This window comes from Pan paniscus, chromosome 5 (assembly GCF_029289425.2).
Source record: "Pan paniscus chromosome 5, NHGRI_mPanPan1-v2.0_pri, whole genome shotgun sequence".
In the NCBI taxonomy this organism is placed as follows: Eukaryota; Metazoa; Chordata; class Mammalia; order Primates; family Hominidae; genus Pan; species Pan paniscus.
The window spans coordinates 166,604,714-166,630,433 of record NC_073254.2 but is presented as its reverse complement, the minus strand read 5'-3'; the positions used below and the strand labels follow the sequence as shown (position 1 = coordinate 166,630,433).

The 25,720-nt window shown below is 37.5% G+C and overlaps 1 protein-coding gene across 5 annotated transcripts in view; it reads right to left on the bottom strand.

Annotated features, from left to right (window-relative positions):
* ADGB (androglobin) overlaps positions 1–25,116 on the bottom strand; it is a 221,790-nt gene extending 196,674 nt beyond the window's left edge. For 3 of the 5 annotated variants that reach the window (XM_034963048.3, XM_055114198.2, XM_055114197.1), the window contains exon 1: positions 24,964–25,116. In XM_034963048.3, the coding sequence (XP_034818939.1) occupies positions 24,964–25,037 (74 nt within the window). In that variant the 5' untranslated portion in view covers positions 25,038–25,116. The remainder of the gene's footprint in view (positions 1–24,963) is intronic. The other 2 variants (XM_055114196.2, XM_055114195.1) reach the window with 1 other exon arrangement.
* Between the last annotated feature and the right edge of the window lie 604 nt (positions 25,117–25,720).

Genomic DNA, 25,720 nt, shown 5'->3' with positions numbered 1-25,720 from the left:
GACTCTTTTCCAGGGGAGCAATTGGGTGTACCAGGAAAGCTGAACTACCTGTGATGAACTGGGCACTAATCACAGTAACTGATGCATGGATTTTGGCAGCTACTTTGTGCTCCAGTCAGTGGGGGTGCCACATTAAAGAGACTGGCCAGTCTCTTTTATGTGCCACAGATGGCACAATCCATGGGAATGCCTAAATCCCTAGCTGGATTTTCCTGGCCTGGAAAAAAACTAAAAGATCAGAATTAATACCTAGTGCCAACTTAAGTCTTCCCAAGACCAGAAAACAATGGCAGGGATGCAATATAGTTATGGGTCTAAGTTTAAGTTTTGGTGCTCACTGTAAGTTTTTTCTACACGAGGAAACAGTAACAGGGCAACATGTTAGTTATAGTGCAGTGTTTTAGTTCTGGTGCTCAACATAAGTTCTTCCCAGGATGGAAAGCAACAGTAGAGCAGTGTTTAAGAGTCAATACTAAGTAGTAAAGGTCTAAAACCACCAAAGAATGTCAGCAAAAACTGGAAGTGGCTGTCTCATCAAATGCTCAGGAATCAACATAAGAGTTGCGAAAACTCAGGAAATATGACATCACCAAAAGAAACCAACAAATCTCCAGTAATTGACCCAGAAGATTTGAAGATCTATGAGATCTGGCAGAGTATTTAGAATAATTCTCTTAAAGAGGTTTAGAGAATCACAGAAATACCTGACAGAAAACTAAATAAAATTTGGAAAACAATCTAAAAACAAAATGAGAAATACGACAAAGAAATAGAAACAATTTTTCAAAAACAAAATAGAAGTCTTAGCAATACAGAATAAAATAACTGACCTGAAAAAACTCATTAGAAAGCTTCAACAACAGATATTCTCAAACAAAAGAAAGAATTAGCAAGCTTGAAGATGGACCATATAAAATTATCCAACCAGTGGAGCAAAAAGAAAAAAAAAAGAATAAAAGTGAGTGAAGAAAACCTACAAGAATTATGGGACAAGAGAATCAAGTGAATTAATCTCTGTGCAATAGGAATTTCTGAAGGAAACAAGAAAGAAAAATGCCTAGAAAGCATATCTAAAGAAATAATGGCTGAAAATTTCCCCAAACCTGGAGAAAGATTACAACCTTCAGGTAAAGACAGGACGCTCAGACATAACCAATCAAATTCAACCCAAAGAGGGATTCCCCAAGGCACATCATAATTAAGTTACCAAAAATTAAAGACAAAGAATCATCAAAGCAGCAAGAGAAAATAAAAATATCACATTCAATGGAGTCCCAATATAACTTTCAGGGGGCTTCTCAGCATAAATCCCGCAAGTCAGGAGAGACTGGAATGTGATATTCAAAGTGCTGAAGAAAAAATACTGCCAAACAGTAAGATTATACCCAGCAAAGCAATCTTTCAAACTCAAAGGAGAGATAAAGACTTTCCCAGACAAACAAAGGCTGAGGGAATTCACCAACACCAGACTTGTCTTACACGAAATACCAAAAGAGAGTTTTTCAATACAGAAGAAACTGGATGCTAACATATAACAAAAACATCTGCAGTTATTAAACTGACTGGTAAAATAAGAAAAAAGAAATCCAGAATATTCTAAAACTGTAACTGGGGTAAGTAAACCATTTATACTTTTAATAGGAAGTCTAGAAGACAAAAGTATTAAAAATAATTACAACAGTTAATTAGTAAATAGTAAATAGAAAAAGACATAAATTGAAATACCAAAAAGTCACAATGTTGGGATGGGGATGATGTTGAAGTTGAGAATTTTTGTTGTTGCTTTCACTGTGATCAAGATTAAGTCATTAGCAATTTAAAATAACGTGTTATAACTGTAAGATATATTCTGTATGCCTCATGGTAACCATAAAGCAAAAACCTATAATAGATACACTAAAAATAAATAGCAGAGAATCAAAACATACTGCTAGTGAAACTTATTTAGCTATAAAGAAATACAGTAAGAGGGTGGGAAAAGGAAGAAAGGATCTATTTTAAAATCCCGAAAACAAGTATCAAAATGGCAGTAATAAACCGTTATCTATCAATAATAACCTTGAATGTAAATTGATTAAATTATCCTATTAAAAATAGAGTGGCTGAATGTATTTTTTAAAAATGATCCAAATATTCTGTCTATGACAAACTCACTTTGCCCATAAGGACACATACATACTGAAAGTGTAGAGATGGAAAAACATATTCCCACAAATAAAAACCAAAAAAGAGCAGAAATAGCTATACTTATTGAGAAAAAACAAACTTTAAGTCAAGAATTGTAATATATCTATATCTATCTATCTATATATATATGGTTATTACATAATGATAAAGGGGTAAATACAGCAAGAGGATGTAGCAATTGTAAGAATATATGCACCTAATACTGGAGAACTCAGATATGTAAAGCAAATATTAATAGACATAGAGGGAGAAATGGACAGCAATACAAGAGTAATAGAGGATTTCAATCCAATAGAGGATTTCAGCATTGGACAGATGATCTAGACAGAAAATCAACAAAGAAACATTGGAGTTACACTGCACTCCAGATGAAAGAGCCCTAACAGACATTTACATAACATTTCATCCATCTGCTGCAGAAAACACATTTTCTCAACAGCACATGAAACATTCTCCAGGACAGACCATATGTTAGGTCACAAAAGAAGTTTTATCAAATTTTAAAAAATCAAAATCATATCAAGTATCTTTTCTGACTATAATGGAATAAAACAAAATGAAAGCAAAAGGAATGCTGGAAACTGTAAAAATTCATGGTAATTAAACAACATGCACCTGATCAACAAATGTGTAACTGAAGAAATTAAAAAGGAAATTTAAAAATTTATTGAGACAAATAAACATGGAAACACAAGAACTGCAGGATATGACAAAAGCAGTTCTAAGGTGAAAGTTTACATGAATAAACACTTTCATCAAAAAAGTAGAAAGACCAAATAACTTAATAATGCACCTCAAGGAACTAGAAAGGCAAGAACAAACCAAACACAACATTAGTGGAAGAAAAGAAATAATAAATATCAGAGCTATTTCTGACGAATAAAAATATACAAAAAATCCACAAAATAAAAAGTTCATTTTTTGAAAAGATAAAACAAATAGAGAAACTTTTAGCTTGACTAAGAAAAAAAAAAAACCGTAAGACCCAAATAAATAAAATCTGAGACAACAAAGGAAACATTATAACTACAAAAATACAAAGGATAATTAGAGACTGTTATGAACAACTGTAAACCAACAAATTGGTGTTATGATGGAGACCTTTATGATAATCCAATTTCATTTAATAAACAGTAAATATATTTTTCTCTTCTTTATGATTTTCTAAATAACATTTTCCTATCTCTAGGTTACTTTATTATAAGAATGCAGTATATATAACATACACATATGACACACAAAATATGTGTTAATCAAGCTTTTATGTTATTGGTAAGGCTTTCACTCAGCAGTAAGCTACTAGTATTTAAGGTTTTGGGGATTCAAAAGTTATACACAAATTTCTACTGTGCAGGGGTTGGTGCTCTAAGCCCCATGTTGTTCAAAGAACAACTGTCCTGGCAAACCGAATTCAACAGCACATTTAAAAAATCATATACTGTGATAAAGTGGGATTCAACCCAGGGATGCTTGGATGGTTCAACATATGCAAATCAATAAAAGAGACGCATAGCATCAATGGAATCAAGAAGAAAAACCATATGATTATTTCAATAGATAATTGAAAATGCATTTGATAAAATTTAATAACCCGTCATGATAAAAACTCTAAATAAATTGCGCATAGAAGGAATACACCTGAAAACAATGAAGGTCACATATAACAAACCCACAGCTAGCATCATACTAAATAGGAAAAAAAAATTGAAAGCCTTTCCTCTAAGATCTGGAACAAGACAATGATGCCCACTTTTACCACTTTCATTCAACATTGTATGGGAAGACCTAGCCAAACCAATTAGGCAAGAGAAAGAAAGAAAGGGCATCCAAATTGGAAAGAAAGAAGCCAATTATACTTGCTCACAGGTGACATGATCTTATGTTTAGAGAAACCTAAAGACTCCACCAAATTACAGAACTGAAAAATGAATTCAGGAAAGTTGCAGCACACAAATCAACATACAAAAATAGGTAGCATTTTCATACACCAACTGTGAACAATTGAAAAAGAAATCAAGAAAGCAATCTCATTTATAGTAGCTAAAAGACAATAAAATACCTACAAATAAATGCAACCAAAGAAGTGAATGATCTCTACAAAGAAAACTAAAAAACACTGATAAATAACATTGAAAAGGACACAAAAAGATGAAAAAAACTCTCATTCTCATAAATTGGAAGAATTATTATTGTTAAAATATCTATACTAGGCGCAGTGATCTACAGACTCAATGCAATCCCTTCCAAAATACCAATGCCATTCTTCAGAGAAATGGAAAAAACTATTCTAAAATTTGTATGGAGCCCCAAACAACACAGAATAACCAAAGCAATCCTCAATGAAAAGGACAAAGCTCGAGGCATCACACTACTTGACTTCAAAATAGATCACAAAACTATAATAACCAAAGAAGCACGGTACTGGCAAAACAACAACAACAACAAAACCAGACACATAAACCAATGAAGCAGAATAGAGGACCCAGAAATAATTCCACACATTTACAGCCAACTCATTTTTGACAAAGGCACCAAAAACATACATTGAGGGAAAGAACAGTCTTTTTAGTAAATGGTACTGGGGAAATTGGATATTCACATGCATAAAAATGAAACTAGACCCCCACCTTTCACCATATGCAAAGATCAAGTCAAAATGGATTAAACATTTAAATGTAAGAATTGAAACTACAAAACTACTAGAAAAAACACTGGGAAAATGCTTAAGGTCATTGGTTTGAGCAAATATATATATTTTTAAAATAAGACTTCCAAAGCACAGGCAACACAAACAAAAATAGACAAATGGGATTATATCAAGATAAAAAGCTGCTGCACAGTAAAAGAAAACATTAACAGAGTAAACAGACAACCTACAGAATGGGCAAAAATATTCACAAACCATCTACTTTAGTATCCATTAATAACTAGAATATATAGAAAACTTAAACAACTCAATAGCAAAAGAAAAAAAACCAAATAATACAATTTAAAAATAGGTAAATTATCTCAATAGACATTTTTCAAAAGAAGACATACAAATGGCCAACAGGCATATAAAAATATTCAACATCATTAATCATCAGGGATATGCAAATCAAAACCACAAGAAGACACCATTACAGTTAAAAATGACTGTTATCAAAAAGACAAAAAATAACAAATGCTGGCAATAATGCTGAGAAAGAGGAATGCTAGTACACTGCTGGTGGGAATGTAAACTAGTACAGCTACTATGAAAAACAGTAAGGAGTTTCCTCAAATAAACAAAAATAGAGCTACCATATGATATAGCAATCTCACTAATGGATATATATCCAAAGGAAATGAAGTCAGTATATAAAAAAGATGTATGCACTTCCGTATTTATTACAGCACTATTCACAGTAGCCAAGATATGGAATCAACTTACATGTCCATCAACAGATGAATGGATAAAGAAAATGTCCTATTTAGCCATAAAAATGAAATCCTGTAATCTGCAGCAACAAGGATGAAACTGGAGGACATTATATAAAGTGAAACAAGTCACGCACAGAAAGATAAATATTCCATGTTCTCACTTATAGGTGGGAGCTAAAAAAGTTGATCTCATGAAGGTAGAGAGTAGAATGATGGTTACCAAAGGCTGGGAAGGTTAAGAATTAAGGAGAGCAAAGAGATATTAGTTAATGGGTACAAAAACACAGTTAGATAGAAGGAGTAAGTTTTAGTGTTTGATAGCACAGTAGAGTGACTATATTTAACAATAATTTATTGTATATATCAAAATAGCAGAAAGAGAAAATTTGGAGTGTTCTCAACACAAAGATACAATAAATGTTTGAGGTGTTGGTGATATGGTTTGGATGTCTGTCCCCTCCAAATCTCATGTTGAAATGTGATTCCCAGTGATAAGGATGGGGCCTGGTGGGAAGTGATTTGACTGTGGGGGTGGATCCCTCATGAATGGCTTAGCACAATCCTCTTGGTGATGAGTGAATTCTTACTCAGGTCACGTGAGTTCTGGTTGTTTAAAAGAGTCTGAGATTGGCTGGCGCGGTGGCTCACGCCTGTAATCCCAGCAATTTGGGAGGCCAAGGCAGGTGGATCACGAGGTCAGGAGATCGAGACCATCCTGGCTGACACGTGAAACCCCGTCTCTACTAAAAATACAAAAAAAAAAAAAATTAGCTGGGCGTGGTGGTGGGCGCCTGTAGTCCCAGCTACTCGGGAGGCTGAGGCAAGACAATGGCATGAATCCGGGAAGCGGAGCTTGCAGTGAGCCGAGATTGTGCCACTGCACTCCAGCCTGGGCGACAGAGCGAGACTCTGTCTCAAAAAAAAAGAATCTGAGATCTCCCCATTTACTCTCTTGCTCCTGTTCTTGCCATGTGACATGCTGGCTCTCTGTCACATTCTGCCATGATTATAAGCTTCCCAAAGGCCCCATCAGAAGTTGAGCAGATGTTGGCACCATGCTTCCTGTACATTCTGCAGAACTGTGAGCCAATTCAACCTCATTTCCTTATAAATTACCCAGCCTCGAGTATTCTTTTACAGCAATGCAACAATGGCCTAATTCAGATGGATATCCTAATTACCTTGACTTGATTATTACACATTGTATGCATTTATCAAAATATCACATTACCCTATAAATATGTACAGTTATGTATTAAAAAAATAAAATGAAATAAATAATTATGATTACAAGAAGCCACACAAAATGTGTACATGGGTTTGATTCCATTTATATAAAATTCTGGAAAATACAAACTAATAAAGTGACAGAAAACAGAAGGGTGGTTGCTGGGGACTGATAACAGGAAAGGACAGGATGAAAGGATTACTAAGGGCAGAAGTAAACTTTTTAAAATGATAGATCTGTTTATTTTTTGATAGTGGTGAAGGTTTCATGTGTACAGATGCACATCAGAACTTATCAAAGTGCATCCTTTAAATATGTGCAATGCATTGTATATCAATGTTATATCAAAAAAACTGTTGAAGGAAGGAAGGAAGGGAGGAAGGGAGGAAGGAAGGGAGGAAGGGAGGGAGGGAGAGAAAACAAGTTTGGGGATAAAAGGGAACTTCAGGAAATTACAAACATCACTTCATGATAGCAGCAATATCTGTTACTAAACTTTTCATACATAGTTAAATTTAAATCGACACTCTATTATACTGTTGATTACCTAGTCACATGTAATAAAATTTGTTTTGTCTACATATTTTTGTATATATATATCTATTCTTGGCATATCCAATATCCTACATAATCTGGAGTTGGGAAAGGTGAAAATTGTCTTTATACATAATAAAATTAGTCTATAATTTTATTAAAATATTATTTATAAACCTGCTATTAAAATATGAATAAATTAATTATTTAAAACTTAAAAGCACCTAATTGCATACTTTGCAAAGAAGATAAAATGATTTTCTTAGAAACTCTGAAGTCAATTGAAAAGTTTATTTAATACAATAAAGAATGCACAAGAGGTAAAAATCTTTAAGGAAAACATTAGCTGGTACAAAGGTATAAAGCCACTATAGACTTTGAAGCAATAGAAACACAGCTGAATCTCCCTTATATGCACATATAAACATACTGATGCACTCATATATTTGCTTTAATTAGATTATTTCATGGAAGTAAGTTTACTGTAGGGATGTTAAAATTACAATAACATTAATTAGATTATTTCATGGAAGTAAGTTTACTGTAGGGATGTTAAAATTACAATAACATTAGAGTCTGAAACTTTGCCATTGTTTTCTTAAGGCATGCTGTTCAGTGTAAAGACATGATTTTATTCACAGAGGGAGGAAATTTACTCATGCAATGTGCAGCCAGCATGCTTTCTTAAGTAGTGTCAGCTAATACCCTCACGGAATCAGAATATGAATAGAATCACACAATGGAATTATTTTGGGTCAGGGCATTCTGAGTTTCACTCTTCAGAAAATCAAACATGTAGGAAAACAAATTGAAAATCTTAAAATATTTTTTAAATTAAAATAGTTAAAGTCATGCTGTGTTACGTTTTATTCACTTGGTTTTACAAAAATTATTTAAATGGACTTTTAACTTTAAAAGTTCATCATTTATTTCTTTTTCAATACATCGTGCTTGGGTAAATGCAAAGATTCAGTTTCTATTCTCAAATAACTTAAAATGAATGAGAATAAATAATGCAATAACTAAAATGCAAAGGCACAAATGAAGAGGCTTATAACAAAGTTTAAAACAAAGTACTTTATTAGCACGGAAGAGAGAGAAAAATTGTTTTCAACTTGGAAAGTAAATGTTGGTTTTATGGCTTCATAGATATGGATGGAAGTAGGTGTAGCACAAAAGTTACTATAAACATAGAAAACGAAATAAGAAGAGGGTTAGAAGTAGAAAAGTGGAATAATGGTAAATAGTATGGTAGCATTTAGTTGATATAGAGAGTAGGTAGGGGCTGAAGTTGGTTGCAGAGCTGATTGCTGAGAGCATTCTCTCTTTTTCTCTCTCTCCCTCTCTCCCTGTCTCCCTTCTTTCATTCTTCTTTTTTTAAAAAGAGCGGGACCATTCTACCAGCAAAATGGTAGATGACAAAGATTACTGACAGCACTACATATAAAGTAATTTGGATAAGAAAAACCTTGACTAAAGAAAAGGGAATGAGAATGTTTTCTCAAGTTGTTCTACCTAGAGTTTAAAAGGGCCTCAACTAGAGGATGGCAGGGAAGAAAATGAATGTGGAGCCAAGGTGAACAACTGAAAGAACAAAGAAACCACGTGAATGTGATGCACAAAAGAGAGGGAGAGGTCAAAGATGACTGATCTCTGGAGTTAAGATTACAGGGAAGATAGAAGTAACATTCCCTAAAATGAGCAACATGGGAAGTGTGTATACAGCTGGGAGAGAAAAGGCTGACTCCCATTTAGACTGATTTAATTTGGAGTAGAGGAGCACATCCAGATATATTTGTCCACTTGAACATGAGCTTAATCACATGATAAGGTTCAGAGATGTTAATTTAGTAATCTTAAATAAAGAATAATTGTTTCAATCAAAAGGGAAAGAAGAGAAACTAAGACCATCAGAGAATGGCTTGATTTCATAGGTAGGGGACAGAAAACAAAGCAGGAGGCAGATGGGAAAGAGAGGAAAACTCCAGGAAAAGGTAAAAGAGGCCAGATTGGGCTGCAGTGCCTTATGTTTCCCTGAAGGCACCTGAATCCTTGTGAGAGACAACGACCCAGGAGAGCAGTCTGGGACACAGGCTGCTTCTGCTACTCTGGTCTCAAACAAAGTAATGCTGGCCACTAAGATCTTAAGCTTTTGCCATTTCCCAAGATATGCCACCTTTCAGCAGCAAAGCTAATATTTATAAGAAGTATGCAAATACATGAAATGGTATCCATAAAGACTTTAACCAAAATCCATAAAAAAAAATAGATCTGCAGAACCCAAAGGCTAGTACATGTACAGGCTCAAACTAATCCCTTTTAAAAACAATTCCCAAGATGGCTGACTAGATGCATCAGGAAAAGGTTTGCCCAAGAGACCAGGTCATCAAGAAGACAGGCATATTATTTGATCTTCAGAAGGAGGGCGCTGAGAGGAGATGGGGGGAGGACACAGATTCTGGACTGAAGGAGGTGGAAGCCGGGGACCCTACATAGGGTTTCCGAACACCAGGACTCGTTTCTGGCCCTGAGCAGCTACTGGGGGAAGCAGTGAGATAAATAGGCATGGAGTGGTCCACTCTTGCCATGAACTTTCAGAATCCCAGCTGCAGGAGACCTCATGATGCCCAAAGACATTTGAGCTGGCATGGAGAGCTTCTTAGAGAGGCAGCAAGGACAGGACTTCAGCCTGTCAGGAGCGCAGAAAATTTGGCACAGGAATGGCTGCAGTGGAGCCCAGCCCTCAAGGCTTCCCATGCTCCTCTAGGTGGTTTTGGCCTTTGTTGACAGCTGAACCTGAACAGAACAAGGTTATGTTACCCATGGAATGGGAACAATCTAATCTGAGCACCTCCCTGTCTACCAGTCTTTCCAAAGTCCCTGCCTGGCCTCACCTGCTTGCAGCACAGCCTCAGATGCTCAACTGGGGTGCTTCCTAGTGACCACTTCCATAGCTCATTCACCAAAAGACCCTGTCTAACCATCAGAGAGCTTCTACAGATGGGCCCCCACCAGCATGTGCCTGCCCACAACCCCCGCAACACAACTTGGCCTGCATGCACTCACCTGCAGCCTCCCTTGACTGCCATACCAATGTGCTTGTATATGTGGGTGTAGTGGACCTTTCCACACTGCTACCCTACTGCCAGCACTGCATGAGCACACATGCAGACCCCATCACCCCACCACTGGCCTGTCCATGCCAGCGTGCATGTGTGAATGGATCCTGCCACCCTGCAACTAGCAGCATGGACACGTGCATGTGGACCCTGACAACTTACCACAAGTGCACATTTATGAGCATACCTCACTGTGACACCACCACAATGAAATGCTTTTACTGTGAACCACCCCCCATTGGAGTGTTGTTGCCAGCTGACTGGGAATATCTTGGCCCCTCCAATGCAGAAGGTGCTTGACCTCAAGGAACCAGAGAACAAAATCACAGGCCTGGTCCCAGCCACCCAGGGTTAGAGCATACAGCTCAGGAGTGCTGAGCTTAGCCATGTCCCCCTGAAATCATCCAGAAATGAAGCCAGTTGACTAAATTCAACTTATACTATGCTCAAACCCTCAAGGGCATCAAAGAATATAAAAGAAAAATGCCCCATCCCAATGACAACAACTTCAATGATTAAAGGAATAGTAGCCCACACAGATGAGAAAGAACCAGCACAGGAACTGTAGCAATTATAAAAGCCAAAGTGTCTTCTTACCTCCAAATGACCATACTAGCTCCCCAGCAATGGTTCCCAACCAGACTCAAATGACTGAAATGACAGACATAGAATTCAGCATCTGGATGGTAACATAGATTGCGGAGATTCAGGACAAAGTTGAAAACCAATCCAACAAATTTAAGGAATCCAGTAAAATGATTCAAGAGCTGAAAAATGAAATAGCCATTTTAAGGAAAAACCAAACTCGTCTGATAGAGCTGAAAAATTCACTACAAGAATTTTATAACACAATTAGTAATATTAACAGCAGAATAGACAAGGATAAAGAAACGATCTCAGAGTTTGAGGACATTGTCCATGAAAATTTCCCCGATCTCAATAGAGAGGTTGACATTCAAATTCAGGAAATTCAGAGAACCCCTGAGAGATACTATACAAGATGACCATCCCCAAGATATATAGTCATCAAATTCTCCAAGGTTAATGCAAATGAAAGAAATATTAAAGGCAGCTAGAGAGAAGGGGCAGGTCACCTACCCCTAAATAATAAAAAATCTACCAACCAGAAAAGGCTCTGGCCCAGATAGATTCACTGCCAAAAGGGAATCCCATCAGTCTAACAGCAGATCTTTCAGGAGAAACCCTATAACCAGAAGAAATTGGAGGCCTATATTCAAGATCCTTAAAGAAAAGGAATTCCAACGAAGAATTTCATATCCAGCCAAACTAAGCTTCATAACTGAAGTAGAAATAAAATCCTTTGCAAACAAGCATACGCTAAGGGAATTCATTACCACCAGACCTCCTTTAAAAGAGGTCCTTAAGGGAGTGCTAAATTAAATATGGAAATGAAAGACTGTTGCTGGCCACCACAAAAAGACACTGAAGTATATTGACACTATAAATCACCTACATTGACACTATAAATCAACTATGGAATTGACACTATAAAGAAACTACACAATAAGGTCTATCATTGATACTATAAATTAACTACACAGACAAGTCTACGTAACAACCAACTAACAACCTGATGACAGAATCAAATCCACACATTGTTAACCCTGAATGTATATGGGCTAAACACCCCACTTAAAAGGCACAGAGTGGTAAGTTGGACAAAGAAGCAAGACTCAAGATAGTCTCATGCTATCTTCAGGAGACCCATATCACATGCAATGACAACCATATGCTCAAAGTAAAGGGATGGAGAAAGATCTATCAAGCAAATAGAAAACTGAAAAGAGCAAAAGTTGCTATTCTTATTTCAGACAAAACAGACTTTAAGCCAACAATGATCGAAAGGGACAAAGACCATTAAATAACGATAAAGGGTTCAGTTCAAAAAGAAGACTTAACTATCCTAAATATATATATGCATCCAAAACTGGGGAACCCAGATTCATCGAACAAGTTCCTAGAGAACTATGAAGAGACTTAGATAACCACACAATAATACTGGGAGACCTTAACACCCCAATGACAATATTAGACAGATCATCAAGGCAGAAAATTTAAAAAGATATTCAGCATCTAAACTCAACACATGACCGAATGGACCTGACAGACATCTACAGAACACTTCTCCCAATAAAAACAGAAAATACATTCTCCCCATTTTCACATGGCACATACGGTAAAATCAACCATGTCTTCGACAACAAAGCAATTCTCAACAAATTGAAAAAATTTTGAAATCATACCAATCACTCTTGGACCACAGTGTTATAAGAAGTAATCAAAACCAAGATCTCTAAAAGTCATATAATGAAGTGGAAATTAAACAACATGCTCCTGAAATGACTTTTGTGTAAGCAATGAAATTAAGGCAGAAACCAAGAAATTCTTTGAAACTAATGAAAACAAAGGTAAAACATATAAGACTCTCTGGGACACTGCTAAAGCAGTGTTAAAAGGGAATTTTATATTGCTAAATGCCCACATCAAAAAGTTAGACGCTTCTCACATTAGCAATCTAACATCACAACAAGAGGAACCAGAAAAACAATAGCAAACCAACCACAAAGCTAGAAGGGGGAAGACATAACCAAAGTTAGAGATGTGCTGAAACAAATGGAAACACAAAAAACCATACAAAAGATCAACAAAACCAAAAGTTCTTTTTTCAGAAAAAAAAAATAAGACTGATAGACTGTTAGCTACATTAATAATAATAAAACACATTACCGCTGGCTCTGCAGAAATACCAAAAAAACCCACAAAACCTCAGAGACTATTACAAACAGCTCTATGCAAACAAACTAAAAATCCTAGAAGAAATGGATAAATTCCTGGAAACATGCAACCTACCAAGTTTGAACCAGGAAGAAACTGAAATCCTGAAAAGACCGATGACATGTTCCAAAATTGAATCAGTAATAAAAAAACCTACCAACCAGAAAAAGCTCTGGACCAGATGGATTCACTGCAGAATTCTACCAGACATACAAAGAGCTGGTACCAATCCTACTGAAACGATTCCAACACATCAAGGGGAGGGACTCCTCCCTATTTCCTTCTGTGAGGCCAGCATCATTCTGATACCAAATCCTGTAGAGACACAATGTAAAAAATCCCAAAACAAAACCTTCAGGACAATGTACTTGATGGACACAGATGCTAAAATTCTCAACAAAATACTAACAAACCAAATCCAGCAGCACATCAAAAAGCTAATTCACCACAATCAAGTAGGCATTATTCATAGGATGCAAGGTTGGTTCAACAAAAGCAAATCAATAAACATTATTCATCACATAAGCAGAACTGAAAACAAAAAGCGCTTGATCATCTCAATATACTAAATAAAGGCTTTTGATAAAAATCTGTTACCCCTTCACATTAAAAACTGAACAAACTAGGCATTTAAGGAACATACATCAAAATAATAAGAGCCATTTATGAAAAACTACAGCCAGCATTATACTGAATGGGCAAAAGTTGGAAGCGTTCCCCTTGAGAACCAGAACATGAAAAGGATGCCTACTCTCACCACTCCTATTCCAAATAGCTCTGGAAGTCCTAGCCAGAGCAATCAGGCAAGAAAAATAAATAAAAGGCATACAAATCGGAATAGAGGAAGTCAAACTATCTCTCTTTGTAGACTATATGATTCTATACATAGTAAACTCTAAAGCCTCAGCCCAATGGCTCTTAAACCTGATAACTTCATCAAACTTTCAGGATACAAAGCCAATGTACAAAAATCAGTAGCATTTCCACACACCAAAAACGTCCAAGCTGAGATCCAAATTAAAAATGCAATCCCATTCACAATAGCCACAAAAGAATAGAATACCTAAGTATATAGCTAACCAGGGAGATGAAAGAACTTTACATCAAGGATTACAAAACATTGCTTAAAGAAATCAGAGATGACACAAATAAATGGAAAAACACTCCATGCTCATGGATAGGAAAAATCAACATTGTTAAAATGACCATGCTGCCCAAAGCAATTTAGAGATTTAATGCTATTCCTATCAATATACCAATGTCGTTTTACACAGAATTGGAAAAAAAGTCATAAAATTCATACGGAACAAAAAAAGAGCCCAAATAGCCAAGACAATCCTATGCAAAAAGAACAAAGCTGGAGGCATCATGTTTGCCAACTTCAGACTATACTACAAGGCTACAGTGACCGAAGCAGCATGATACTGATACAAAAACAGACACACAGGCCAATGGAACAGGTTACAGAACATGGAAATAAAGCTACCTACCTACAACCATCTGATCTTCAACAAAGTCAACAATAACAAGCAATGTGGAAAGGACTTTCTATTCAATAAATGGTACTGGGATAACTGGCCAGCCATCTATGGGAGATTGAAACTGGACCCCTTCCTTTCACTATATACATAAAGCAAGTGGATTAAAGACTTAAGTGGAAAATGTAAAACTATTTAAAAAAACACCCAAGAAGAAAACCTAGGAGATACCATTCTGGACATAGGCCCTGGAAAATATTTTATGATGAAGGCTCCAAAAACAATTGCAACAAAATCAAAAATTGACTAGTGGGACTTAATTAAACTAAAGAGCTTCTCCACAGTAAAAGAAACTATCAACAAAGTAAATGAACAGCCTACAGAATTGAAGAAAATATTTGCAAACTATGCATCTGACAATAGTTTAATATCTAGAATCTATAAGGAACTTAAATCAACAAGCAAAAAACATGCAACCCCACTTAAAATGGGCAAAGGACATAAACAGAGAGCCAACAAGCATATGAAAAAATATTCAACATCACTAATCATTAGAGAAATACCAATCAAAACCACAGTGAAATACCATCTCACACCATTAAGAATGGATATTATAAAAAGTCAAAAAATAACAGATGCAGGTGAGGTTTAGAGAAAAGAAGATGCTTATACATTGGTGGTGGGTATGTAAATTGGTTCAGCCATTTCCAAGAAAGCAATTTGGAGATTTCTCAAAGAACTTAAAACAGGACCACCATTTGACCCAGAAATCCCATTCCTGGGTATATACCCAAAGGAATATTAGTCATTCTACCATAAAGACACATGCATGTGTATATTCATTGTAGCACTATTCACAATAGCAAAGGCATAGAATCAACCAAGGTGCCCATCAATGGTGGGATGGATAAAGGAAATGTAGTACATACACACCATGGAATACTATGCAGCCATAAAAAATGAAACTATGTCCTTTGCCACCACATGGATGGAACTGGATGCCATTATCCTAAGCGAATTAACACAGGAACAGAAAACCAAATACTACATGTTCTCACTTATAAATAGTAGCTAAACACTGAGCACATAGAACACAAATAAGGGAACAATAGCTACCAGGGCCTACTTGAGGGTGGAGTTTGGAGGAGGATGAGGATGGAAAAACTACCTATCTGATGCCGTACTGAGGACCTTGTTGAGGAAATAATTTGTACACCAAACTCCATGAAATTTACCCATATAAGAAACCTGCACATGTATCACTGAAACTAAATTTGGAAGGGAAAAGTAAATAAACAAAAAAAAAGGAACTGCCAACCATTTTGCTCATAACCTCTTTGTGGTACAAAGTAGTTCCAAATTCATCTTAAGACCCTGACTCAAGGTAGAGCAAAGACGAGCCTTTGTCTCAAATTTCTAATTAATTAATTTGCATTTTTCAGTATGCTGAAAAGGCCCCATTGCCAATTTGTACAGGACAGCCTTCACCCTTGACCTTAACCTTACCTGATTAAACTCTGGTTTTTCCCAGGTATTTCTGGTTCATACCTGGGACAAAAGCAAGCACAATGGTTCTCATTTTTTCCTACTTTCTGTCCCTTTGCCTGTATATCCATAAGGTTTTTTGTTTGTTTTGTTTTGTTTTTTTGAGACAGAGTCTCACTCTGTCACCAGGCTGGAGTGTAATGGCACGGTCTCGGCTTACTGTAACCTCTGCCTCCCCAGTTCAAGTGATTCTCCTGACTCATCCTCCCAAGTAGCTGGGACTACAGGCATGTTCCACCACGCCCAGCTAATTTTTGTATTTTTAGTAGAGACTGGGTTTCATCACGTTGGTCAGGATGGTCTCGATCTCTTAACCTCATGATCCACCCGGCTCAGCCTCCCAAAGTGCTGGGATTACAGGTGTGAGCCACCGCACCTGGCCTATCCATAAGGTTTTAATAAACTGTAGCTTTTTTATTAATATAATAATTCACCTGGATACATATCATCCCCTTGGATTTAGTAGATAGCTCCCCTGAGTATAACTCTACACACCTCTACACACACACACACACACACATACACACACACACACACAAATAGTAGTTTCTGAGTAGTACCATTCAGAAACAAATGCTGCAGAAACTTTGATGAGAAGCTGAGCAATAGCTTTGTGTTGACCCTGGCCTCTGAGAACCTCTGGAAAGCAAGCAACTGTGGGCAGATCAGTCCAAAAGTACACTGGACAGGAGATGGTGAGGTGAGGAAACAGAGGTAGAATGGGCATATTAATCTTCTGAGAATGCAACTGAAGTAATGTATTAAATTCTGATATTTAATATATTAATTAATATCACCATGTCAGGAAGATGGCATAAAATAATTACAAAATATTTGGATTATGGACTTCATTTTGACACCACCACCAACTAAAAAAGAGACCCCAAAAAATAAGAAAAGAAAAAACAGATATATGCTTATTTACTTTAAAAATGTACTATGTGTTAATTCAGCCATACAAATTAGCATGGCCATAGCCTTAGAACCTGTAATTAATTAGCTTGTGGCCACCCTGGGAAGGAATGTTAAAATAAAATTTCAAAGCACTTTGTTGGCCACTCGTGTACCATGTCATGCCAACACATGCATATATTCATTATCAAGGTTGAAAATAAGAAAGATTAGTAATGTTTCTATCCAATCTTTTATATTATACAAATTCCTTGATTTGAATAATTTGTGACCTAGAAATGTCAAAGTAATATTAAAGTCAATTAAAATCTTTACACAACCACTTTTGATTAAGCTATTATAATTTTGCTCATCTGGAACAAGGTTCCCCAACCCCTAGGTTGCTGCAGTACCAGTACAGGTCCATGGACTGTTAGGAACTGGGCTGTACAGCAGGAAGTGAGTGGTGGGCAAGCATGCACTACCGCCTGAGCTCTGCCTCCTGTCAGATCAGTGAACAGATTACATTCTCATTGGAGCACGAACCCTACTGTGAACTGCGCATGTGAAGGATCTAGGCTGTGCACTCCTTATGCGAAACTATTAGGTTGTGCACTCTTTATGAGAAATATTGCATCCCCCTGCCCACCCCCGTTGGTGGAAAATCGTCTTCCACAAAACCGATCCCAGTCCCTGGTGCCAAAAATGTTGGGGACCACTAATCTAGAAGTATTAGCAACGGTGTTATTAGTTTCAAAGAATAAAATTGATTATGTTTTTAGGTAACAACGAAGTACTAATTCCATGAGTTTGTTAATTTATGTCTTTTCAGTCTAATTTCTACCTCTATAATAATTCCACAGAGTAAACCTAGAATTGTTTCTCCCTCAATAGTACCAACTGGGTGATTAAAAAACGATTTCATTACCAGAGATAATTCTTAAATTGTGCCAAGTTACTAAACAGGACCACCATTTGACCCAGAAATCCCTTTCCTGGGTATATACCCAAAGGAATATAAGTCATTCTACCATAAAGACACATGCATGTGTATATTCATTGTAGCACTATTCACAATAGCAAAGGCATAGAATCAACCAAGTGCTCAGATTGAGACTATTTCAAAGGGAGAACTAAAGGCCCTATGAAAAATAAAGGGGTATCCTCATTAAACATGGAATTTTGCTACGTTTTTTACACTTAAAAACATACAACTGACATTCATAAAATGTCCAAATCTGTGCCAAGTGTTGTCCCGGGTGCTGCAGATGACTATGACAGGGCCTTTTCCCTCTGGGCTGTCCCAGTTTCTGTCTGGTTCTGAGTCAGGGAGTTTATGGTTTAGCTCCTGCACTGAGTTTGCTGTTCAACTCAATTAAATTACACATGCATTTATGAAATATATAATATAAAATATATATTCAGGCCCTGGAGAGAATGCAAAATAAATAAGGTGAGGCATTCAGAAATCTGTCACTGAATCTTATTTACACATTCTTTATTTTCTTTTTCAGACAGGATGGCATCCTGGTCTGAACATCATCATCATATATTAAAACTGCAACTGGAGACTGGAAATGTGGCTTGTATAGTCTTTAACCACAATCACCTTACAGATCTGCTGTGCACAGTGCACACTCACATCGCTTTTAATATGTTCCTCACTATCATCAGGAGGACCAAGAATCACGCATTCTCCCATTATCTCAGACCATCACTATTTCTTGCTACCTTGATTCCTAATCCAGCATAAATTCCATGCAATTGTCAAATTATACATCATAAATCACCATTTTGATATTTGAAACCATTTGTATTTCCCCACTACATATAGTTTGAATTCCTTAATCTATCCCTGTCATTCTGCTGGATACTCATCTTAGATGCTTTATGGTTCAACTTGGATGACCTGTCCCCACATTCCTGTTGCCTGCACTAACTGCCCCACTAACCTGTGCCTTTTGAAATTGAAGAGTGGCTATTAGACAGAAGCAATGAGAAACCAGCCCCAGTTGGAAGTGTTCTTCCCCTCCTCTAACTCCTACAGCCCTCATTTTAGGAGTCTCATGATTCCTCTACTTTACCCCCACACCAACGCATGATTCCTTCCATGACTTCCAACAAGTTTCTCCTGTCAAGTGTGGCATTACTCTATATTTCCTAGTTACTTCTATATGAATCTTCCCTTCCCTGGCCCCAGAGTATAAATCCCTTGACAGAAAGCATCATGTTTCAGAATTCCTTATTATCTGGGGCCTGCCAGTGACTTCAGCATGGGCAATCCTCAATAAATAATTGGGAAATAAGCATAAAGAATAAGCTATCCTCTGGGAAAGTTTCTGTCACTGAAGTTGATCTTTTTTTTTTTTTTTGTCATTTTTAAGGTGCACTTTTATTCATTTGGCCTAAAGTCAGTGTACAGGTAAGCCCTGGCTGCCTCCACCCACTCCCAGGGAGACCAAAAGCCTTCATACATCTCAAGTTGGGGGAAAAAAGGGGGGGCCACAAAGGCTGATCATTCAAAATAAAACAAAATACAAAAGTATGACGGTGAAGATTTAAAAAATTTTGCATTACATAATTTACACGAAAGCAATGCTATCACCTCCCCTGCGTGGACTTGGGAGAGGACTGGGCCATTCTCCTTAGAGACAAGTGGGGTGGCTTTTAGGAGGGCAAGGGACTTCCTGTAACAATGCATCTCACGATATTTGGAATGACTATTAAAAAAAGAACAATGTACAAAGTCTTCGGCCACATTGTAGAACTTTGGGGGATGCTTGCTCCAACCGACCTTTTAAATTTGTTAATTGACTATAGTTGTTGAGCTCCACACAGGTCACCTGGGGAAATCACAAGACTCAGCTGACCCCTGGGTTGTTGACAGTTTCACCTTCTTAGCTCTGCCTTCTGGTGTGAGCTATGTAAACTGGACCTGGGGTTACAGAGAGCACCTCCCTAATGTGTCCTGCTGACTCTGGGGAGGTTTCTTTTCTGAACGCTGCAGGTAGAGGAACATATTACTTACCTACCTCTGTTGCATAGTTTCATTGGATCATCTCTCTCTTGGGCCTCAGACAACCAAGAAAGAATTCACTTAATCTAATAGACAGCAAGATATTTGTTCCTCTATTTTATGTTGTTTTCATTGTATTAAATCTTGAATTCAGCTTTTGTAATAGTATCATTTTCAAATTTCATATAGAGAGACATGCTGATCATTTTTGAAAATTCTATAAAATTTAGATGTTCATTTTAGTCATAAGTTAGATTAACTTGAAAATTATGAAATATATTTCATTCTGTTTTTGAAAGAGGCTTAATATTATTTTATAATTACAAATCTACAAGGCTATATGGTTCCTGTTAGTTTAACAGATTACCTGTTTTTCAATCTTGGTTTGAATGTCCTTTTGGAAGTGAAAAAAATTTTATGAGTATAAACATCAAATTGTGTCCCCATCTCAAGCTTCCCATTAAGGTTCCAAGTATTTTAGTGTATAAAGTGTATGCATTAATACTGTCAATACTTAAACTGCACTTCTTTTGTCTCTGTTGTCTTGTCTATGATATACACAAATAATTATATTTAGTACTTCCAAGAAGATCAAATTTTTGTCTTGATATCACTACAAATCCTTCCAGTGGCATCTAATTGGTGAATGAATCTTTGTAGCACTTATTAGTTTTCAAATCAATTAGATTGATCAATTAATTTAAATTTGTTTATAATTGCTAATTGTTATTAGTTTATATTACAGATTGCATATCTGTGTCTCCTCTCCCAAAATACACATCTTAAAATTTTAATTCTCAATGGAATGGTATTAGGACATGGGGCCCTTGGGAGGTAATTAGGTTATGAGGGTGGGACCTCATGATGGGATTATTGTCCTCATAAGAAAAGTAACAGAACTAACTAGCCTTCTCTCTCTAGCATGTGAGGATACAAAAAGACAGATGTCTGTGAATTAAGTAGAGCAGCCATCCCCAACCTTTTTGGCACCAGGGACCAGTTTTGTGGAAGACAATTTTTCCATGGATGGAGAGGGGGATGCATTAGATTCTTGTAAAGATCACACAACCTAGATCCCTTGTATGCACAGTTTACAATAGGATTTGCGCTCCTGTGAGAATTTAATGCCGCTGCTAATCTGACAGGATGGGGAGCTCAGGGGGAAATGTTGACTCCCCTGCCTCTCACCTCCTGCTGCGCAGCCCAGGTCCTTACAGGCCATGGACTGGTACTGGTCCGCAGCCCCAGCGGGCGGGGACCCTTGACGTAGACAGCCTTCCCCGAACCTGACCATGCTGGCACCCTGCTTGTTGACGTCTAGCCTCCAGAACTGTGAGAAACAAATGTTTGTTGTTTAACCTATCCAGTCTATGGTATTCTGTTACAGCAGCTCAAACTAAGATACTGGCAATGAGTTATAATCTGTGACAGTTGTGATGTTATGTTAAAGTTATCTTATGTTAAAAATTGTTATGTTAAAAGATGATAACAGAACAATCAGTTAAACCATGGTTTTAAACATTTTACTGTAACGAAATCCCCTCACTTATTATGGACCCAGTGAAGTTAAAAAATATATCTGATAGAATCATGGAAGTTTAGAACTGGAGGAAAATATAAAGCAGGGAAGGGAGAACAGGACATGCTGGTTAAGAGCAATTTCAATTAAAGGACCCTCCCTTTAAAGAAGTGAAAACTAAATGTCAGAATAGAAAATGACTTGTCCGTTGTCAAAAAATTGATGCCAGAGTGAACCCTAGAATAGTGATTTCATACTGGCAGATACAGAGAACTAGGAAATAGATAAAATAGAAATTGTTTAATCTAATGTAAAAATTTACAGCTTAGTTATCTGGAATAGTTTTTCTTGGTGATTCAAAGTTATATTTACTTATGAATATGAACATAGATGATTCTACCGTAATCAGTTGTAACATCTCAGTTTTTGAACTTTGCCAATAGCAGATCAAATAGGAAAGAGAAGGAGAATTGGGCTTCAATCAAATTCAGAAGGAATGAAAACCAAGGTGGATAACAAAACTATGAGCTCATTTAGTAAGCACATGGTGACTTTTTTTATGTGCTAGTTGCCATATGAGGCAAAAGCCAAACATGGCACTTATTCCCAGTCCGACACATAATTTTAGGGCAAAAGAGAGATGTCAGAGATGGCATCTCTAGGAGTGTAAGATTCTATTGCATAGCCATTTTCAAGGCTCTGAAGACTTTTTCTTTTATTTCCGTATCCAGGACCATGTTAGAGTTGGTCGCATTTATTGGATATGTAAACACAAGGTGTGGTAAAATGACATAAAAACTTACTCTAAATCTCCCAGTGTATTTTAAATAACAATCATACTAGAGCCTTGCTAGACTTTGATCCCTATGCCTCATACTGAGTAACACTTTGTCCTACATCTATGGGTTAGCTTAGGTTCTGTGATTAGTTCCTCAGTTAAACTTAGAGGATAGACTTGATTTATAATGAACTTAATATCCAATTATTTAATGCTGCAGAAAAATCTAATGATTTGGTGTTTGATGCTCAGTAGTCTCTAACAAATCTTAGCTTTTTAAAAATAACTCTTTGCCCTTCCTCTTCTATTTTCATAAATGTATGCATACATTTTTATTGATATAATTCAGATATTTTCTAGAAAAAAACATGTTAGACATTTATTACCATCTCAAAAAGAAATAGAAAGTCTTAGTAAGAAGAGAGTTTGCATCTTACCAGTGGGGATCTAGTTTCTATTGTGTAATACAACCATCAAAGGACCAGGGCAAGTAATGTGTTTTATGGTGTCTGGTTTGATAAGTTTCTTTATGGGAGTTAACAGTCACATCTCTTTCAGGATATAAACTCATTAAAGTCCAAGATTTTCCCGAAGCTCCTAAAGAGTTGTGAGCCTTCAATGTGCATTACTTGTAACCATCAGTGACTTAGTTATTTGTGTGTGTGTGTGTGTGTGTGTGTGTGTGTGTGTGTGTGGGTGGGGGGGTGTACTCAAAATTCTTTTGCAATCCTTTAATATCTCCTAGTTAAGAGAGTCATTCATTCATTCACTAAACACTTTTGAGTGCCTACTATGTATGACCTTGGAACTATCTGAGTACTAAGAATTCAACAGTATGTAAAATAGAAAAGGAAAATCCCTGACTTCCCTATTGGGAAGACAAATGAAAAAAGAAAACGTAGTTTTTAAAAAGTGAAATATATAGCATGTTAAATGAGCAAAAAAATAAAACAGTGAAGGAAGACAGGGAGCTTTGTTTTGTTTTGGCAGAGAAGTAGAGGTTGTAATTTTAAATCAGGTGGCCAAAGAAGCTAACAGGAGAAAATGACATTTAGGTAAACTCCTGAAGGAAGGGAGAGGGAAAACCATATGGATATTTGAGCAGAAAAGCTTTCCAATAGGTGAAACAGCAAGTGCAAAGGCCCTGCAGTGGGAACAATCCTGAGATGACTCAGGGAGTGGAGAGAAGGCTAGTGAAAGGTAACGTTAGAGAAGTAATAGAGGCCTGATTCCGAAGGGCCTCCTCAGCCTTGGACCTAGAGGAATGGAAGCCATTAGACAACGCTGAAAAGACCTGACTTTGGTACACAGAAGTAAAGCAATCCTATTAAAATTACATATGTAATATCTATATAAAATTATATATGTAATATTACTTATATATGTAATATTTAAAATTTAAGCTAGTAAAAGGAATGGATTATCTGCCGGGTAACTGGAAACCTGCTTATGAGAGAGGTTAGAACTAAGGGACTAGAGAATCACAGACATGGGAATGAGTCTGGGAGAAGAATTCACAAAGAAAAAGAGTTTATATCTTAGGGATCAGTGAATCATAGGGATCAGTCCAATGTGGAATTCTTCAGCCAGGGAAGGAAATGGAGAAACAGGCATCAAGGATGTAAGAATTCAATTTGAAATGATTGATTGCATCGCCCTCCCCATCAGGCAGAGCATGAAGAACATGAATGATCCCACTGAAGCAGGGCTGGCAGCTGGGATTCACAGTGGGAATGAACATTAGAAATGGTGTAAGTTCAAACAGCCCCAATCCTATGCTGTGGATAACTGGATATCTCTAGGGAAACAGACCACAGAAAATAATAATCATGGGGAAGTACATCCTAAGACACAACACCTAACACCAGCCCAGGACAAAGGCACCATAAAAATTCCATGAGCGAGGGTCTGTTTACTTTCTCAGAGTAAATGTTAGTAACATGAACTATACATTTATACTGTTTTAAGGTTTAGAAGCCACTTTACGTCTGACTATATCTGATTAAAGATCGTAGTCGTTGGACTGGGCAGATGCAAACTAGAAAATCACCATTAAGGTGAAATGTGTCCATGTCTCTCTGTCCCTCGCTGTCTGTATCATTTCCGGGGCCATGCAGATGTGGCTTTAACCAGAAGTATTTGAGATATGCCTCTTTCTTAGGAAAGCTATGGCCTTTCTAACTGCCTGAGAGGGCTATGAAGAAGAGGAGGGGTGGCAGATTCACCCATGGGAGCTGAACACCCAAAGCAAGAAAATCAGGGGCTCTGGGAAAGGAAGTGAGTCAAGACAAGCAAGAGAGAAGGATGAGAGCGAGCACCTCCAGGATCTGGTTTACCAGAGAAGACAAGCTGCGAGGAGGCCACTAAACTTCTGCCCTGGCACAGTTTGCTACAGGGAGGCAGCCCCAGAACTAGTGGTGAGGTCGAGGGGCTAGGCCAGGGGAGGGACGGACAGGCAGAGGTCCCTTACTCTTTCGATTTATCCGATCCGTGCGCCGAGTTGATACGATGCACCTCTTTCTTTTTGGTTTGTTTGGAGGCCATGGCAGAAGCCCACCTATGTAGGGCTGAGCTCTGAGCAAAGAGCCTGCCGGCGCGCTCGGGCTCCGCGTCTGCGTTGCCAGGAGACGGCGTCCCGCGTCCAGCGCCCGGAGAGCGGGGGCGGGGCCCTGGGGGCGGGCTCTGCGGCCTGTGGCTGCAGAGGGACGCAAGAACATAAACTGAAATCCCACATCCCCGTGAAGGAACTTGGAGTTGGTGTCTGGGGAGAAATCGAGGTTCTGGGGCACGGGTTTGACATTAGGATTACTGGGCAGCCCTGATTAATTGGAGTTCTTCTGCAGGACCTACACTGCCTGGCTTTGCCCTTCGGAACCATAGACATATATCGACTTTTGAATATTCAGCTATTTGAACGTAGATGTTATCCTAGTACCACCCCAGTTATTCTCTTGGCTAAATATAACAAGTACCTTCAATAATTACTAAGGAGACATTACAGACACGCTGAAATTGTCAATGGCTTGAAAACCTGGGGTCCAGAAATTAACACAGTGGGTGTAAGGAAGGCAAAATAATGACACCTTGAGTCGCTGAGGGCTAGGTGATGATATCTATAATAAAACCAATAAGGTGTCTTGTTGTTCGAATGAAAGAGTGAGTCCAAGTCATGGGCTCAGGTGGTCCTTTATAGACTTTCCAGAAAAGGTCCAGGGGCCAGGTGACAC